At 25.2% G+C, this 20,298-nt stretch overlaps 1 protein-coding gene across 1 annotated transcript; it reads left to right on the top strand.

The window, feature by feature from the left end:
• Positions 1–17,663: 17,663 nt before the first annotated feature.
• On the top strand, positions 17,664–19,763 carry LOC145837013 (ATP synthase F(0) complex subunit g, mitochondrial-like). Its single transcript, XM_082944780.1, has 2 exons — positions 17,664–17,831; positions 19,603–19,763. Exons 1-2 carry the CDS (start codon positions 17,678–17,680, stop codon positions 19,746–19,748), a joined length of 300 nt encoding a protein of 99 aa, XP_082800906.1. The 5' UTR covers positions 17,664–17,677; the 3' UTR covers positions 19,749–19,763.
• Positions 19,764–20,298: the final 535 nt, after the last annotated feature.

Consider the following 20,298-nt stretch of genomic DNA (forward strand, 5'->3'; position numbering starts at 1 on the left):
TTAATGTGAAAGTATAAAATATAATAAAGGGTAGCGAACCAATTTCAAAATATCTACGCTGGCGGACACCTTCGGTGTCCTGGCTCCGGACTTTGTCGATATTTTGAAATTGGTTCTTAGGGCGTCGTCGTAATGCTTACGCCGGTTGAATAAGTTTTCTCTTTGATACAGGAACTCTAAATAACCACATTTATAATAAAGTCGAAATTTTTGTTTTAGATCAGTAAAATTGGCTTATATTTATTATAAGGAAAACAGGGTTTAGCTTGGTATAGTTTTTAAGTGCAACTAGATCAGAAGATTATTATATATGTTACAAGAAGTGTATTTTACACGATAACCACACACCCGGCTATAGAGAAAAATAGTATTTGTGCAACATATAAATTTATATATAGATCTAAAAATAAGTTGCCAAATATTATACTAGTAACAAGGCAACTAGTATGAAAATATATTCATTTTTTTACAAATGAAAAATTTTGAAACTTTCAATTAACAACTTTACTAAGCGATAAGCAGCCTAGGATTATGACGGTGATAATACATTTAGTTTCTTTTAATATTCAGGTAGGGATTTAAAACAATTTATTAAAGACATACTCATAGTCGTTAAGTTGAATTATACTATCCTTATATAAACTTGTACTAAACTTAACTGTATCTAACTGGTGTACGAATTGAACGGCTCTTTAAACCAATTATTTTATGCGCTTTATGTTTTCATTAAAAAAACTGTTATTGGGCTTAAACTCAAGACATTATAACAACTAAATAAAGGAAAGTTACTAAATAATAGATCTATCAAATATTAAAACTTTTTTCACTACACCCAAGCATTAATTTTCTGTCTTAATCTATTTAATTATGACAAAGTAAACACAATTTAAATGCAAAAAGTTTATTCAAATGTTTATATAAATAAGTTATCTGATCCGCACTGATTCTGTTTCTGATTCTTTTCATCGTTCCGTCTCCGGCTGTGATCTCATTCTGTTTGAAAAAAATATTTAGCTTTTACTAACAAACTTATCTACTAACGCTACACTTCATTCACATTTTAATCATGCAGTTTATCATTAACTATTTAAACATTGCCTTTAATCTATTAATCATTTGAGCATATCTCAGGGTTGTCAAAAATTTTTTCATGTTTTGAAAATACAATTTTTTTTTTCCACCTTGAGTATGACATAAATTTCAAGGTAAGGAATTCGTTAAATTTAATAACGTTAATGAGGAGATACTGTAATGCTACTTTGAATGTGGTTTATAAAAATTTAAGTGATGATGTCAAATAAAAACTATTGTATAACAAAGACTTCAGAAATTCATTGTTTTTTCGTAAGAATTGATGATAAAAATTCCAGTAATTTTTGTTCAATTTCTAGATGGTTTTTAGCTAACCCTGATAGATGTGTTTCGCAATAGTTATGTGATCAAAATGGATATTTGTTTAATTTAAAATAATAAAACCGAGCTTTTTAAAATTAGCATAAAATTGAGCATCAAACAATTATGGACTTTATTTTGTTCTGTTTATGGTTTGGCAATAAAATACCTAAGAAACTGGTACAAAATGGTTACTTTACAGTAATAAAATACAATAAAAATGTTCAAAGTTTGTTAAATTAGTTACTAAGAAGTAGGTCAATAGTGATATATATTTAAGGTAAACTTTGAAAACGCTTCCTAAAATACATATGTTCAAAAAATAATCAAGGAAGTTGTTACAAAATGTATTATTACACGACTTTATAACAACATTTCAGAAAACAATTCACAAGCAAGATGACCACTTTATTTAGATAATATATCATCATGTTTGTATTACTTTTTTTTAAAATCGATCAACTTTATTATTGACTAGCATTAGTTAACTAAATAGGACTATTTATTATCCTCAGAACTTGTAAAACTAAGAGATTTATGTTTTTAAATTTGTGTTAAGGTGTTTTATAAACTACTTGTTATTACAACATGGCTTCTTGTTTGGTAAACTTATTCACTATAAGTTTAAAAACAATTACAAGTTCAAACGAATGATTTTCAAACATACTATGTAGAAATTACCTTGCGGATGATGCATTCAAAGTGGGAAGAGGAATTGACTCGTAAAGGCCAATCACTCTGGGGATCTGTCTACTGACCTTCACTCAAAGAGAGAGCTTCATGGAAATCCTGTTTAAAAGATTCAATTTAAAAATATTCTTACTATCAGATGTAAGCCCTAATACATAAACCTATCATTTACTTTTATCTGATGACTAATATTTTTATTACTTTCAGCGCTTTAATTCATATATTAAAAAAATAGGAAAAAATGTTTTATAAATTCGTAGTAATGAGTCTAATTTGGGGTGAAAGGTATGATTTTTAACTGCAACAAACTGGTTTGTTTTGGTTTGAATAATTAAATATTTACTTTAAAAACTTAAGTTACTCTACAAAAAATACAAATAATGTGTAAACTTAATCTTGGCATATACCTCTCTTAAAACTTATTTCATAAATTTAAACAACTTTAAAAAATTATAAAGAGATAAAGTATACACATCAACTTGATCCATAAAATACTAAACTAACTGCATAACTATAAAGAACTTAACTATTTACTTAAACAAAAAACACTTAGATTTTAAAATTATGCTAGATAAACTTTTGTGTATATATCAGTTTCACTATGGAAGTGTCCTTGCTACAGATTATCAATACTAAAAAGCTTACAAAATCTGCTTGTTAAAGTAGGGTACTTGTTCAATATGTTAATAGAAATTTTTTGCAGTTTTATAAAGGATATTTTATTTCGAAAGCAAAGTTATTGGATTCTATTAGCAAATTTCTATCGTGACGTAACTATAGTGGTAGGATGGAGCTGATTTTCATTTCTACTGATACTGACGTCGTTCAAAGGACGCATACAAATTTTCATCAACAATAATCGAGTTACTTTGCTGAAATCGTGTTCCAATTTTATTTTTACAATTTCCACTGTGAGGAGTTTTTTATCTTAACTTATACCAGGTGAAGGCATTGGAAATAAAGTTAAATATTTTTGTAAATTTCTAGGAAAATTTTGGAATTTTTTTCTGACTTCAAAGGACTTTTAATTAATTTTTACCGTTTGAAGGCTTTGGAAAACAAGGAATTTTGTAAAATTAAAATGACATAATCTGACTTTTTTTTTAATTTTATCAAATTTCCTGCCTTTTCCTGACTTTTTTAAAACCCCCCATTTTTTCCTGATTTTTTTCTTTTTTTTTAATTTCTCCTGACTTTTCCTGATTTCCTGACTTTTCCTGACCGAGTGGCAACCCTGATGCTAGATTAAAAAAAAAATTCATTTTGCTTTTTAATTTTAGTGGCAAACTTGCTAATATTTTAGGAAACAATAATTTTTTAGTGGTAAGTTGTCATCAAGCTTATTTATAATATTTTGTATAAAATTGTGGATGGGTAAAAATAATCAAGTATGGTCTTCTATTTAATTTAATCATAGCCTTTTGTTGATTTCTATTATTTTAAAATTAAAAAACGTTGAGTTTAAGAAAAACATTGGAATACAAATAAGTTTTCTTTTGGCAAAACTTTAACATTTAAAACCATCACAATACTCAAAGTGATGTACTAACAAAGTGAGCAAATCTAACTTTGTTGTAACAATATTTTAAATATTTAATTAATTATTTAATAAATTAGTTCGCATCCTAAAAAACATTCTTAGCTTATGTTCATTAGTCTTTAAAACAAGTTTAAAGTTTTTTTGTTAAATTTTACTTTTTACTTGTAATGACCACACTAATTTTTATGTTAAATGAAAAATGATAATGATAAATATACTTAATATTAACAATAATGATAATTTTTACTTGCAATTATTTGAACATTCTGTTGAGTTAAAAGCAATACTAGATTCTATTCCAGTTATTAGGTCAAAAATGAACATTAATTATAAACTACATCACTTATAAACATCACTGAATGAGTTTAATTCAATTTAGATAACATTGTCACCTTTACTTTCTCTAAATTTAACTTTTTATGATTTATTGTAGCTATTAGTACAAAAGCAAGAACTATAACATATTTACCTTGTTACTGCCCTAAGTGAGCAGTTAGAGACCTTCCTGGGTTGAGGTCCAGTTGTTGTGTGCTTACAGATGATTCATGTGCATCATTGCTCAAAATTTCCTCAAGACCCTTGCACATTCTAAAGTTGTAAAAACCTGTCAACACATATAAAATGTAGAAAAAATAACAAGTTATAATCAACACTTGTAACCTTAAAACTTTAATTTGTAAATTACTTATATAAACATAAAAGGTGTTAAAGCAATAAAAGAGACAAACAATTTTGTTTTTTTTTAATACTACGGCTTATCTATGACAGGCTTTTGAAGCATTGAAGCCAATCTAATCTGAGTGACTTAAAACTTATCAATTAGCCTTATGTTAAATTAAAAACAATAAATAGTGAAAAAATTATGTTAGTCAAGTAGTAATATTTAATTACTCAAGAAAAATAAAGACTTGTTATACTGAAGTACACAAAAAAATACCAAATGTATTAACATGGTATTAATACCAGTCTGGATATTTCTTAAAATATTTCCAATGCACCACATAATTTAAATTTCCAAAACATAATGATTATTTATACAAATTATATTATACTTGTGAAAAAAAAACTTTAGTTTTTGGATGTCATATACTTGAAAATTTAAATACATAATATAGTTTACATAAACCAATAATAATGAGGACTTTATTATTTTACACTATCTTATTAAAACAAAAAGTTTTTTCACTCTTTAAAAGACTTTTTATTAGAACTTTTAACAAATAAAAACTAGCTCTGAGAACTAAAAAAAAGCCAACTCATGCAATAATTAGTAGAATACTTACCAAGTCAGAGCTAGTCTCAAAAGGAAACAATTAAAATATAATATGATGAGAAAAAATAAAAAACAAAGTACATTCCAACCATTATTAATGGATGATTGTTTAAATATGGTGACAAATATTTGGAAGGATATTTACAGAAAAACATATGATGTACTTTTCTATTATAAAACTGATATGAACTAGCAAACTATATTAAATTTACTGCATTTCATTAGGCTTGTCACTTTTTTCAATTCTATTTTTGCACTTTAAAATTTGCCGCAATGGAACTCTATTTCAAAATAAATTTTTATTTACCATCTGACTTTTAAGTCAAAAAGTTATTTATTATACCCAATCAAACTTTGCACACAAATAGTTTAGTTATATGATAGTAAATAATACTTAATTTTTCTTTAAAACTTTGTAGGAATTATTTATATTGTCATGATATTTAGAACAGCACAACCAAACTAAAAACAAGATTATATTAAGGAACATATGTGTTGTATAGGAGCTTTTGATATATTAAATTGCAATAAAAACAAAATTTACCTTTATTATAGCTGCTAGGATTGAACCACTTCACACTTTTTAGGTGGGCAAACATCTGCAATACAATATAGTACAACTTGATGAATAGCATAAATTATAATTCAATTACATTTAGCTAAACTTTACATTATGTTTTGCTACCAATTTAAATAAAATAGTCATGTAGACCAACAATTTAGTTTGGAAACTAGGGTCAAATATTGGTTGTTTAATCAGGCTATTTAGTATTAGGTTGAAGGTTAATTCACCAGTACAAGGATTTATTTATCTTTTACTGATTTAGATATGTTCTTGGGGTTGTTTAAACAGTGTTGTTTATTCAACCCTGTACACTTCAAATACCTATATATAGAATTGTTCCCAATCATAGTTAGAAATGAGTGTCTTTAAATATTACTTTAAATCTAAAAATAACAAAATATACAACTTTTACAAACTTTGGTTAGTAGTAGAAGTGTCCATCTTCTCCAAACTAATGCTGACTTGGAAACTTTTACTTTAAAATTATAGAGTGTGATATAATAACAACATTTATTAGATCATGTTGTTTGTCAAAGGAGAAACTATACAACTATGATATGTATAATTTAAGTTTCTACAATTTGGCTGTTTACCAACCTTAGTGGTTTACCATAATTTTTTTTACTATCAGTGTTTATTATGACCAGGGCCTAAGTCATTATTGGTAAACTATAAAACTATTATTTAAAATTAAAAGAAAAAACTAAAACGCTTAATCAATGTAATAAACAATTTAAAATTTAACGAGAAAAACTAATACGTTTAATCAATGTAAACAAAGTTTTTAACTTAAAGAAAAAACTAACACGTTTAATTAATGTAAACAACAATTTAAAATTTGAAGAAAAATCCTAAGATGTTTAATCAAAGTTAACAACAATTTAAACTTACGTTATTTTTAGAAAAAAATAGTTTATCGGTTAATTGCTTAAAGTTTATTTTAATTTGCATATTTTAGCTTATTTCGTATTTTTATAGTTTATATGTTGTTTTCTAAAATAAGGCTTTAAAGAACTTTATACTTCTTTCTACTTCATTTTAAAAGAAGTCTATAATTTACCACGTTTTTTTAAAGACAAATAAGTCCTTATTTATTGGAATTTATTAAAGTTCAACGCAACAGTTGTGTTGTTTTCTTAAATTGTTTTATAAGTTGTTACGTATGTTTTATTTTTTTAATTGCATTGTAATAATAGTTACAATTATAATTATACAATAATTTATGTGTGTTGTTTAATTACAAAATAGATCATGAGAGTAAAATGGCCAAAAAATAAAAGCCAATCAAACACCAGGGCTAGATTTAACTTTAATACTTAACTGAACTATGTCGCTAAAACTAATAATGCGAAGACTAAAATATTTTTTTGTGTAATCTGAAAATTTCGTTCACCCCTAAATGAGGTTCATGTACCCTAAACGTTTCGTGCACGCGAAAAAAAATTGTGTACACTATCGTGCAATAGAAACTAATAGAAAAAAAAAAATATTTTAATAAAATTTTTAGGCCAAAATCACTTTAAATCTTATAGACTATTTTGTAGATTTAGAACAGGTTTTTAAATCCGCATTTGATGTTATAGTTAAAAATAATATAAGTTCAAAATAAAATTTTAACAAACTTACATAACTGCAATGGTTAAAAGCAAATAGTAAAACTTAAGTTTTCAAGTTTGAATATATATCAAAAAAGACAATTCAATTTAAAAGTCTAGTTAAGGATTATTAATATCAAATAGCAGCCTCAGATTTGGTTTGATATATTTGTAGTTTTAGAATCAACTGTTAAAAGAAAACCGAAAATTTACATAAAAGATCAAAAAAAATTCAGCTATCAAAAGGTATAAGTTTTGAAGTTTCTAACAAAGGGAAAATTTGCATAAACATTAGGCGGGCTTATATGACCGCGCATAAACTAAGTTATGTTTTTATTTGTGACGTAAACAATCAAATAAGATTTTAGAAGAATATTAATTTTTCATTTGAATCATTTCTCTAGAAAACCTTATTATTATATTATTTATAATATTTTGTATAAAATTGTGGATGGGTAAAAATAATCAAGTATGGTCTTCTATTTAATTTAATCATAGCCTTTTGTTGATTTCTATTATTTTAAAATTAAAAAACGTTGAGTTTAAGAAAAACATTGGAATACAAATAAGTTTTCTTTTGGCCAAACTTTAACATTTAAAACCATCACAATACTCAAAGTGATGTACTAACAAAGTGAGCAAATCTAACTTTGTTGTAACAATATTTTAAATATTTAATTAATTATTTAATAAATTAGTTCGCATCCTAAAAAACATTCTTAGCTTATGTTCATTAGTCTTTAAAACAAGTTTAAAGTTTTTTTGTTAAATTTTACTTTTTACTTGTAATGACCACACTAATTTTTATGTTAAATGAAAAATGATAATAATAAATATACTTAATATTAACAATAATGATAATTTTTACTTGCAATTATTTGAACATTCTGTTGAGTTAAAAGCAATACTAGATTCTATTCCAGTTATTAGGTCAAAAATGAACATTAATTATACACTACATCACTTATAAACATCACTGAATGAGTTTAATTCAATTTAGATAACATTGTCATCTTTACTTTCTCTAAATTTAACTTTTTATGATTTATTGTAGCTATTAGTACAAAAGCAAGAACTATAACATATTTACCTTGTTACTGCCCTAAGTGAGCAGTTAGAGACCTTCCTGGGTTGAGGTCCAGTTGTTGTGTGCTTACAGATGATTCATGTGCATCATTGCTCAAAATTTCCTCAAGACCCTTGCACATTCTAAAGTTGTAAAAACCTGTCAACACATATAAAATGTAGAAAAAATAACAAGTTATAATCAACACTTGTAACCTTAAAACTTTAATTTGTAAATTACTTATATAAACATAAAAGGTGTTAAAGCAATAAAAGAGACAAACAATTTTGTTTTTTTTTAATACTACGGCTTATCTATGACAGGCTTTTGAAGCATTGAAGCCAATCTAATCTGAGTGACTTAAAACTTATCAATTAGCCTTATGTTAAATTAAAAACAATAAATAGTGAAAAAATTATGTTAGTCAAGTAGTAATATTTAATTACTCAAGAAAAATAAAGACTTGTTATACTGAAGTACACAAAAAAATACCAAATGTATTAACATGGTATTAATACCAGTCTGGATATTTCTTAAAATATTTCCAATGCACCACATAATTTAAATTTCCAAAACATAATGATTATTTATACAAATTATATTATACTTGTGAAAAAAAAACTTTAGTTTTTGGATGTCATATACTTGAAAATTTAAATACATAATATAGTTTACATAAACCAATAATAATGGGGACTTTATTATTTTACACTATCTTATTAAAACAAAAAGTTTTTTCACTCTTTAAAAGACTTTTTATTAGAACTTTTAACAAATAAAAACTAGCTCTGAGAACTAAAAAAAAGCCAACTCATGCAATAATTAGTAGAATACTTACCAAGTCAGAGCTAGTCTCAAAAGGAAACAATTAAAATATAATATGATGAGAAAAAATAAAAAACAAAGTACATTCCAACCATTATTAATGGATGATTGTTTAAATATGGTGACAAATATTTGGAAGGATATTTACAGAAAAACATATGATGTACTTTTCTATTATAAAACTGATATGAACTAGCAAACTATATTAAATTTACTGCATTTCATTAGGCTTGTCACTTTTTTCAATTCTATTTTTGCACTTTAAAATTTGCCGCAATGGAACTCTATTTCAAAATAAATTTTTATTTACCATCTGACTTTTAAGTCAAAAAGTTATTTATTATACCCAATCAAACTTTGCACACAAATAGTTTAGTTATATGATAGTAAATAATACTTAATTTTTCTTTAAAACTTTGTAGGAATTATTTATATTGTCATGATATTTAGAACAGCACAACCAAACTAAAAACAAGATTATATTAAGGAACATATGTGTTGTATAGGAGCTTTTGATATATTAAATTGCAATAAAAACAAAATTTACCTTTATTATAGCTGCTAGGATTGAACCACTTCACACTTTTTAGATGGGCAAACATCTGCAATACAATATAGTACAACTTGATGAATAGCATAAATTATAATTCAATTACATTTAGCTAAACTTTACATTATGTTTTGCTACCAATTTAAATAAAATAGTCATGTAGACCAACAATTTAGTTTGGAAACTAGGGTCAAATATTGGTTGTTTAATCAGGCTATTTAGTATTAGGTTGAAGGTTAATTCACCAGTACAAGGATTTATTTATCTTTTACTGATTTAGATATGTTCTTGGGGTTGTTTAAACAGTGTTGTTTATTCAACCCTGTACACTTCAAATACCTATATATAGAATTGTTCCCAATCATAGTTAGAAATGAGTGTCTTTAAATATTACTTTAAATCTAAAAATAACAAAATATACAACTTTTACAAACTTTGGTTAGTAGTAGAAGTGTCCATCTTCTCCAAACTAATGCTGACTTGGAAACTTTTACTTTAAAATTATAGAGTGTGATATAATAACAACATTTATTAGATCATGTTGTTTGTCAAAGGAGAAACTATACAACTATGATATGTATAATTTAAGTTTCTACAATTTGGCTGTTTACCAACCTTAGTGGTTTACCATAATTTTTTTTACTATCAGTGTTTATTATGACCAGGGCCTAAGTCATTATTGGTAAACTATAAAACTATTATTTAAAATTAAAAGAAAAAACTAAAACGCTTAATCAATGTAATAAACAATTTAAAATTTAACGAGAAAAACTAATACGTTTAATCAATGTAAACAAAGTTTTTAACTTAAAGAAAAAACTAACACGTTTAATTAATGTAAACAACAATTTAAAATTTGAAGAAAAATCCTAAGATGTTTAATCAAAGTTAACAACAATTTAAACTTACGTTATTTTTAGAAAAAAATAGTTTATCGGTTAATTGCTTAAAGTTTATTTTAATTTGCATATTTTAGCTTATTTCGTATTTTTATAGTTTATATGTTGTTTTCTAAAATAAGGCTTTAAAGAACTTTATACTTCTTTCTACTTCATTTTAAAAGAAGTCTATAATTTACCACGTTTTTTTAAAGACAAATAAGTCCTTATTTATTGGAATTTATTAAAGTTCAACGCAACAGTTGTGTTGTTTTCTTAAATTGTTTTATAAGTTGTTACGTATGTTTTATTTTTTTAATTGCATTGTAATAATAGTTACAATTATAATTATACAATAATTTATGTGTGTTGTTTAATTACAAAATAGATCATGAGAGTAAAATGGCCAAAAAATAAAAGCCAATCAAACACCAGGGCTAGATTTAACTTTAATACTTAACTGAACTATGTCGCTAAAACTAATAATGCGAAGACTAAAATATTTTTTTGTGTAATCTGAAAATTTCGTTCACCCCTAAATGAGGTTCATGTACCCTAAACGTTTCGTGCACGCGAAAAAAAATTGTGTACACTATCGTGCACCAGTTTATTTTGAAGTAATTTTGTGTGCAAACTGTAATGATTTTTTTTATAATTTACTTTGATTAGCTAATTAGTTATAAAATACATTTAGTAAACTTTATTTAGATAAATAAATTTATTAAATTTTATTTATTGTTTTAAGACTAATTAAAACATAAAAAAAAAACTCCGGGAAAATTGTGTAATTTTTGCCGATAAAAACAACCAGCAAAAAACCGGTCTTCAGAGGACAGAAAATTTTGGAGATGTTTTGGAAATGTATTTCTCCTCATATAAACTGATGCAGAAAAGTTAGAAAGTTATATATTTAGTGAGAGAAAAATCGTTTGAATTTCTAAAATAAATTTTAAACAAACAAAGATAGCAGGCAGTTCTATAAGAAAAACTTTTTACATTGTAAGTTAATTGTTTAACTGAGTATAAAGGAGAAGACAAAAGTATTTTAAACACTTTTGTTTTTGGTATATAACAAAAAGAATTGGTGTTTATTAAGTTTGTGTTATCTAAACGACTGCGACTAAAAATAACAAGCATTAATAAAAAAATAAATATAAAATTTATTAAACAATAGTTGTAATTTATTTACTTTTTTGACAATGCTTTACGGTGAATAAACTGTCTACGGCATTTCAAATGCTTTTAAAAGTCTTAAACTTTCTTAAACTTCAAAAAAATTCAAAATTTTTTTACTTAAGCCAGTGTTCAGTACCCTTTTTAAGAAACCATCGAAAAGTTTGTGCAAATAAAAATTAAAACAATCATTTATTAACTAAATAACTATAAATGCTCTGTATTTAGTTTATATTCAAATAAAGTTATGTTAAAGCTTAAACTTAAGGTTTAAAATTTTATAACCTTAAACTAAGTAATGAAAAGTAGATTTTCTAGGTGTGATTTAAGTTTTGATTGAAAAAAAATTTAAGTATTTTCACTGTTTCAATATTTCACGTTCCTGAAATATTTAAATAAAAAGGTACAACCATTTTTTTTTAAATCATGGTGGTTTTTAAGTTTAAAAAAAATTTCATGTTTTACTAATAGAAAAAAAAAACTATTTTAATAAAATTTTTAGGCCAAAATCACTTTAAATCTTATAGACTATTTTGTAGATTTAGAACAGGTTTTTAAATCCGCATTTGATGTTATAGTTAAAAATAATATAAGTTCAAAATAAAATTTTAACAAACTTACATAACTGCAATGGTTAAAAGCAAATAGTAAAACGTCTTTAAAAAAGAAGATTATACAAGTAAAGTTCAGTATTATAAACTTTTTAAGTGAAGTCATGTTGGAAAGAAGTCATGTTGGAATCACTATAACAACACTGATATACAGTCTGTAGTTTTGTAATAAGTAAATTAAAGTAGTTATTAAACACTTTTATTTTATAAACAATACATTATATGACAATTTTATGTAACTAAATTATTGATTAGGTTGAACACTAAAATCTTTCAAAAGTTAAATTCATGTTTAAGTATAATTGTATTTATAAAGTACTTTTTTATTTTTCTAAACAATAACCTATAAATATTTCATTGAAATTATTTCTAAAATTATTATTAATTAGACACTGCATATTTATTTTCTATTTATTTAGTTTTTAGTTCACATTTAGATTTTATTATCTTATAACATTGTATATTAGTTTCATATTTTTGATCATTAATTTAAACTTGTGTTGTTAAATGTTTTTTCAACTGAAATTATTAAACTGAATGTAATTTCATATTAAAAATAAGTTTGAATAAAAAAAATTAAAACTCTATTAGATTATTTTTTTTGTAGAAGGTAGTTTTTCTACCTATATTATTGATGCTGTAGTTATAGTTTTTATATCAAAACAGCTCTGTATTATTAAAGTACTAAGTTATTTGGAGATATAATATCACTTTGATCATGCAAAGAAGGTTAGTTGTTTAGAATAACGTATGCCATATTTTACAATAGTTTTTAAAATACTCTGTAGATTTAAAAAGCTTTATAACGAGAAGTATCCATCAGATTTTTTTTTGTTTTGCTAGCAATAGTCATATATTTTAATTAATTTACAATTGAAGTTTTTAATTTTCAACATAAAGATTAACCATTTTTAAGAAAGCTTCAAAGAAAATATTTTAAAAACTCATCAATTTTAATAGATTGATATTTTTGAGTTTTTAGCTTGAGGCTTTCTTAAGGAACCTATTGAAGTCTAGGCTTTGCTATTTATTGTTAAGTTGTAACTTTATACTTTTTAATCAAACAATGTACAGTTTTTGATTTCTCTAAATATGTACAATTTCAAATTTAATTGGAGTCCAATAAATCAATCCAATAAACAATCCTAGTTTTAACTAATTTGTTTTTGGCAACCCCATATTAAACTTTTCTGTGTAAAATAAATATAAAAAACGTTTATTTAATACCATCTAGGACAAAATTTATACCGGATGACGTCATTAAAACTACGAATATAGTTGGTGAGGAGGAGGTTGTCCAAGGTGTTCAAATGACGCATGCGGAACTCCAGCGGGATCGAGCACCACAACAAGAAGCGGGTGGAACGTCCTTTTTCGTAACAGATCAGGTTAACAACGTATCTAGATCTTTCAAAAATAAACACGATAATGAACTTAAACAAAAACTTATAGATTTTATTAATAAAAAATTTTCAAAAGATGATTGGCATGACTTTTTGAATGTTTATAACATTATCGAAAAACAAGTATACAGTCTAGTTGATGAAAAATACAAAAGTTTCGACCGTTACGCTAAGCAAATTTTTATTGATCAATTAAACGACGATGCAAAACACCATTTAGCTAATAACTTATTTAAGGTTAAATTTAAACACAAGCGGGGAGATTCTTTTTTAATTAACTGGGAATTCAATGTAAAAAGGTTAGACTGCGCGGGGGTAATCTTACATCGCGTCAAGAAGGGTAAGGGCGAATTGTTATTTGTTTATTATAGAGATAAAAATAATAAAATTAGAATCAATTTCCCTATGGGAAAAATAGATTATAACGATAATAACAATCTAAAAAGAACTGCGGTAAGGGAACTTTTCGAGGAAACTAATTACGCTTGGCCTGAAGGAGTTAGATTAGAATTGTACCAAGATACTAGTTATTGCTTTACGGTAGATCAAAAAAACTTTAAAAAAAATCACAAATTCTATTTTTTCAAAAACTTCGAGCACGAAATTGACCATGAATTTAAGAAAGACAATGAAATTGAGGGTAGTTTATGGTTACAAGTTGATAAACTTAAAAAGTATTTTGCAAAGTCTGATGAAAAATATGATAACACATCAGGTCGTATCAATTTTATCAATGGAAGTGTTACAGTTAGGTCCTCTAGTTTAAAAAACATTAAAAATTTAAAAACTACTTTTTCTCAAGTATATTTTTCATACTCTGTTGAGAATTTTTTTTTGAGAGGTTCAGCGCTTAGAGATTGTATTTTTGATCCAAATTGCGATACAGGGCATGTTTCGCGTGACAACAGTGAATAAATTTAAGTTTCCTTCAGTTTCGCTTCTTCAGCTTAAGTTTTAGATTCAGATTCAGTTTATTTTATAAATTAATTGTGTTACTCATTTTGCAATTTTAGTTTAATCTTTTAGTTTTTGTAATCTTGTTACGTTTTCTTTTATATTTTTCGTTATATATTTGTGGTTTCATAAATTTAAATTCTAAAATTCTAATTCATTTATAATTTCAAAACTTAAATACAAAGAAGTTAAATTATTTTTTTCTTGATATGATTAGATTTAAGTTGGTTAAGACGTTTCGTAGCATAATGAGTTGTAAAACCACTTAAAATGACAAAATTGCATAAATGATATATAGAAAAATATAAAAAGTTACTGTTATATTAACGATCTAATTTAATAAAAAAAATTACTTCTTACAATTTAAATTCTTTAGGTTACATATTTTTAATCTAAGATTAAAGGGCATAAAAATACTACATAACTAAATTTAAGATAATAAATGAACTAATTACGTATACTATACTGCCGGGTAATGTTGTTACTACCTGTAATCTAGCTATAGGAGGCTTAGTATGGTGGATGATATTGGTGCTTTAGTAGATGATCGACTAAGACATATCAAACCCATTATAATAAAACAACATTAAAAAACTAAAAAAGCAAATGATATTAATAAAAAGAAAAAAAAGCAATATAAAAGAAAATAACAAACAAAAAGCAATAAAAACAAAGCAAAAAAAAAAAAGAAAAAAAAAACGCAAACAAAAAAAAAATAAAAAAAGCAAAAAATAAAAGCAAAAAAAAAAAAACTGAAAACAAACGTAAACAAAAAAAAAAAAAAAGAGAATAGAAAAATACAAAAGTAATAGAAAAAAATGTTGTTTTAACGTTAATATAAAAAGTACGTTATTTGTTTATTTATTGTAATATTTAACCATAATTTTTATGCCCTAAATACCGTATAGCTTGAAGCCTTTTAAATGCTCAAGCTAATTAACTGCAAATGCAACCTAAAGAATTTAATTTGTATGTAAATAATTTATAAAGTCTAACTGTACGTTTAAAAATATATTGCAAGTTATTCATCTTTTCTGAATTTGTCATTTTCTTGTGATTTGAATTTTCACTAAGCGCCGAAACGTAGTGACCTCCTATGAGACAATTAAAAAAAAATTTGATGTAATTTTCCATACGATTTGCCAAATCGTTATTTTTTTCAGATTTTTAAAAAAATAATTCTTTAAAAGACAATGTGGCCTATATGACCGGGGAAACCCGGTGAACCCCCGCCACACGAAACAAAAAGGGGGTAACCCGCACCACGGCGCTGGCTTCACCGTAGCGGTGCGGTCCAGTAGCTGTTTTGTGGTGCGATTGCCTGACGGATGAGAAAAATTGAAACAATTTGATTTGCCTAGTAAGCTTGTAGTAAGAGTAAGTGGCCCCTTTTGGGGTCATGAATTATAAAGGAGGTCATAATTTGAAACTTACACCAGATTTTCTGGAGTTCATGATGGACGGTGTTGCTCTTATTTTTTTGCATTTTTCTGCGGATTTTTTACATCTTGAGAAAAAAAATGGCGTGGTTGGCCTTTTTTTAACAAAAATAAGTCTTAGGTGTTTTTAATGGTAATTTTGAAACTTTAACTAGATACAGTGGAAAAGTTTAGGAAACATTGTGGGTCACAAGGCTATAATTTAAAACTTACACTAGATATTCTGGAGTTAATGATGAAAACCAAAAAATTCATTTCTCACAAAAGCCTAATTATACAACTAAGGCTAGTTGTTGGTTACTTTAGCTGTTTTTTTTTGTCATAAAGAATGGTAATCCAGGTGTGAACTAACCGGGGTCAACTATTAAGATATGTTGGTTTTTGCAAAAAGGGGATAGGGAGAAAAGAGCAACAGAAAACAAAAATAACTTTAGACCTTGTATGAAAGCTGTAAATGTTTACTATAAGATACTTTTCACAAAAAAAAAAAACTTTTGAGATATTTTTAGTTGTGTAAAACGTTTTTGACACATACAAACAAAGAAAAAAAAAACATTGCCAATTTTCTCAGAATTTTCAAAAATTTGCTAAAATTTTTTTTTTATCTTCATATTTTGTTAATTTTATACATTAGGAAAGGTTCCTCGCATTAATAGAAAAATTCCCTCTGTAAGAATTAAAAAAAAAAAAGACCTTTATGACCAAAATAAAAACAAAAGTATATTTTTATTGAAAAAATATTTGCTCAAAAAAAATCCTACTATAGAAATATTTATTATTTAGTTTAAATTAAATGGTGAGGTTTCAGAAAGGTTGCTTGAAGACTTTAGGTCTAGACAGTTTTTTCTTCTATTTAATTTAGTCCTTCCATAAGGAACCTTTAGAGCTTTCCGACTTTTTACCATCATATCTAAGAAACTAATTTAGTTTCCAGGGTAAAATGCAACTGCTAGCTAAAATCAAAAGTAAAAAAGAGCCCCTCTACGCTCTTAATTATTTAGAAATAAAATATTATAATTACTTTTTTCTTGAGGTAGAGATGTCAATACTTCAGGAAATATTTCTTAAAAAACATAACATTGTTTCTGGTGTTGGAAGTTTAAAAATATAAATTTCAAATAAAAGAAAGATGTATGATTTTTTCATATTATGAAAATTCCTTGATATGAGTTACATAAATATTAGTAATATTTGAACTATATTTTATGACTGTAAAAATTTGAAGAACAATATTTATAAAATTAAAAAAATATTTTTAGTGAACAAGGTTTATTTTTGCATTTTTGTTTTAAAAAAACCTTGATAACTATTGAACTCACTGACTTTGATCCTATAAATCTCAAAGTTGTTATGAATTTTATTCGACTATTAGAAGTGTCTGATAGCAAAAATATAAGTGTACAAATTAGAAACAACTTGCAATAAACATTAGTTTACTTATAAACTAATTCATAAAGTACTGTTTTTATCAAAATAATTTTGCTGCAATATACCATAATAGTAAACATTTTTATATTTTAAAAAGTGTTATTAATGTATAATTATCAAACACTTGCTAGAATGTTTTTCTAAATATTATAAAATTTATTATTTGTATGTTCTATTTTCTAAAACCAAAATGTGTGCATAAATATCTGCTTGTAGTAGTCAACAAAAAACATGTTTTTAGCCTAACTTAGTTTTGCAATAAAATATATTTTCTCAGACTTTAAATAAAATCAATATGAGCAAGTTGGTGGCAAAACTTTCAGCACAGGTTCCAGTATTGATGGAGGCAGCAAAACCTCAATTGAGCAAGTTCATGTATTACGCAAAAGTAGAACTTCGCCCACCCACCCCTGTTGAAGTTGGACAGGCCATCCCTCTTCTTACTAAAGGTATTTATTTGCTAAATTTTTACAAAATTATTGAATTAGAATATCTCTTAAGTTATTGAGTTATCATAAATGTTACTCAGCTACACTAGTTTGAACATTTTGTTTGCTTTATTTTTAAACATATAAAAGTTTTGTATTTATAGATTTTTTTGTTTATAAATTTAAGTTTGCTATTCTTTTCACTAAAGGTTGGCATACTCTCAAGTTATTTATACTAAAATACTTTATAAGATATTAAAATAAATAAATATTTTTTTAATTTAAATAAAATAATATACTTTTCATAAAAGTTTTACTGTAAAGTTTTAGATAAAATAGAAGCAGTAGAAACTTTTCATTGACAATTTTCTTTGAATTAAAAACAATTCACTAAAATTCTATCTTTGTTCATTTTGTCTTGAATTTTTAAGTCATACTTCATTATATTATTCTACCATTACAAGAAAAAAATATATCTTAATAATCTTAAGTAAAAGATAAACATTTAAGACCAGCAGTAAAAAATATAGCACTTTTACTCAAAACTAAGTTAAATACTACAATTTTTTTTTTTCTTGAGTTAAGTTTAAACTAAGAAAGTTCAAGAGCAAATCCTAGAAAATTGTTTTGATTTTTTAAATTTTAATTATTTCTTTCGATCATTATGAATGTTTAATATTACGTCTCCTATTCTTATATACAAATCTATTAATGGTAGAATTACATGCTTGCTAAGTTTAAAGTAAGTGCAACTTGTAAAAAATATCTACCCACCAATAGCGTTGTTTTCTTAATAATTTACTTTTTATTTTAATAATTTAATTTACTTGTATTTTTGTATTTATCCCTTACAAAAAAGTTTTATTGTTATTAGTTTGTATTGAGAATATTTATTACTTTGAAAAATCTCTATTAATATTTTGTTTCCTAGATTGTTAAATTAGTTCGTGATTAGCTTAAAAAGTTAAAACTAGACGTATTAAAATCTTACTAAATTTTTCTTACACAAAGCTTATACTTAGGTTATTTAGGCTTGGCTCTTTAAGATATACCAATAAGAAGTTACAAAAATTTAAATTACAAACATTCTTATTGATCTTTTAAATTTTAAAATGTATTTAAAAAAGTTCTTATTAATAATCTAATAAAAACTATTATGAGTAAAAAACTCTGCTATACTGAACTTGACTTTTATCTCCACTGAAATTTAGCTAATATTATTAATACTCTTTGAAAAAAAGTAAAAAGAAAGTAAAAATTGATTGTTTTTATAGTATAAATTCATAACTGTGTTTAAAACTTTTCAACTTTTATCATCTGATTATTTAATGATGTCAACGAGTATTTAATATTTAAAAAAGTTGAATTAGAGCTTGTATCAATAAAAGTTTAAAAACTTTCAATTTTATATCATTTTAGTTGCTTTTTTCTAACAAATTAATTTATAGTTTAGAAAAACTTTAATGGTTTAATTGTTACAGGAATCAGTAATTTGATTCAATAAAAGTTATGGTTTACTTTGTAATAAAATTGTTTGTTTAATTTCACTGGTTATTAAGTATATTAAAAAATACCATTTCTATAATCATTTCTAATTATATCAGTTTCATATAAGAAAAAGTAAAATAATTAAAAAATAAATAATCTACTAATCGATAATTACCATGCACATTAAAATACAGTTTTTTGTAAACAACTAAATTTTAAACAGGAATAAGCAATGTAACTTCAAATCAACAAAAAAGAAAATAAATAAAATACACTTATTTATAAACAAATCATTTTAACACAGGAATTTCAAACGTGACTTCAATGCAGTTCACACAGCTTCCAGTGAAACAAGCGCTTTTGAACGCCATGGTCTTCACTGAAGTTTGCTGCTGGTTCTTTGTTGGTGAGGTCATTGGAAGGGGCAGCCTTGTCGGATATGACGTTTAATTGTTTAGATAATTCTTTCTTCTGTTTAATGTTATGTAGTAAAAAGTTTTTAAGTTTTTATATAAAGTTTTTAAGTCTTGTTAATATTCATGCATATTATCAATAACAAATAAGCTTCAAATTTATTATCAAGTTTCAAAACATCTCTAAAATAAGAGTTTCAACATTTTTAGTGTATAAAGTGTTATAAATAAAACATTATGTATTCAAACTTTTTATGGCGGTTGTTTTATGTATGGTGCTAATAAAAAAGTACAAGCTTTTTTGATAAGTAATAACGTAGTTAAAAAAAGTAAGTTTACTTACCGTTTTGTATCTGTTTATCAGTGAGAATGAGTTATAGTATTGCGTTTTGTCTCAACTTAAAAAAACTTCACTTACAAATGTTTTATAATATTGCTGTTTAATGGCAGACAAAAAAAGTTATTAAATCTAAAATGTGACATAAGATAGAAGTATTAGCTGTTTTAAAAGTATTTCTGCCAATTATTGACTTAATATTTGCTTTCCTTAAAGGTACATATTTTTTAGTTTTCTTTTAGCAAAAAAA

The sequence above is a fragment of the Thalia democratica genome, chromosome 5 (genome assembly GCF_965202585.1).
Source record: "Thalia democratica chromosome 5, ktThaDemo2.hap1.1, whole genome shotgun sequence".
Classification (NCBI taxonomy): Eukaryota; Metazoa; Chordata; class Thaliacea; order Salpida; family Salpidae; genus Thalia; species Thalia democratica.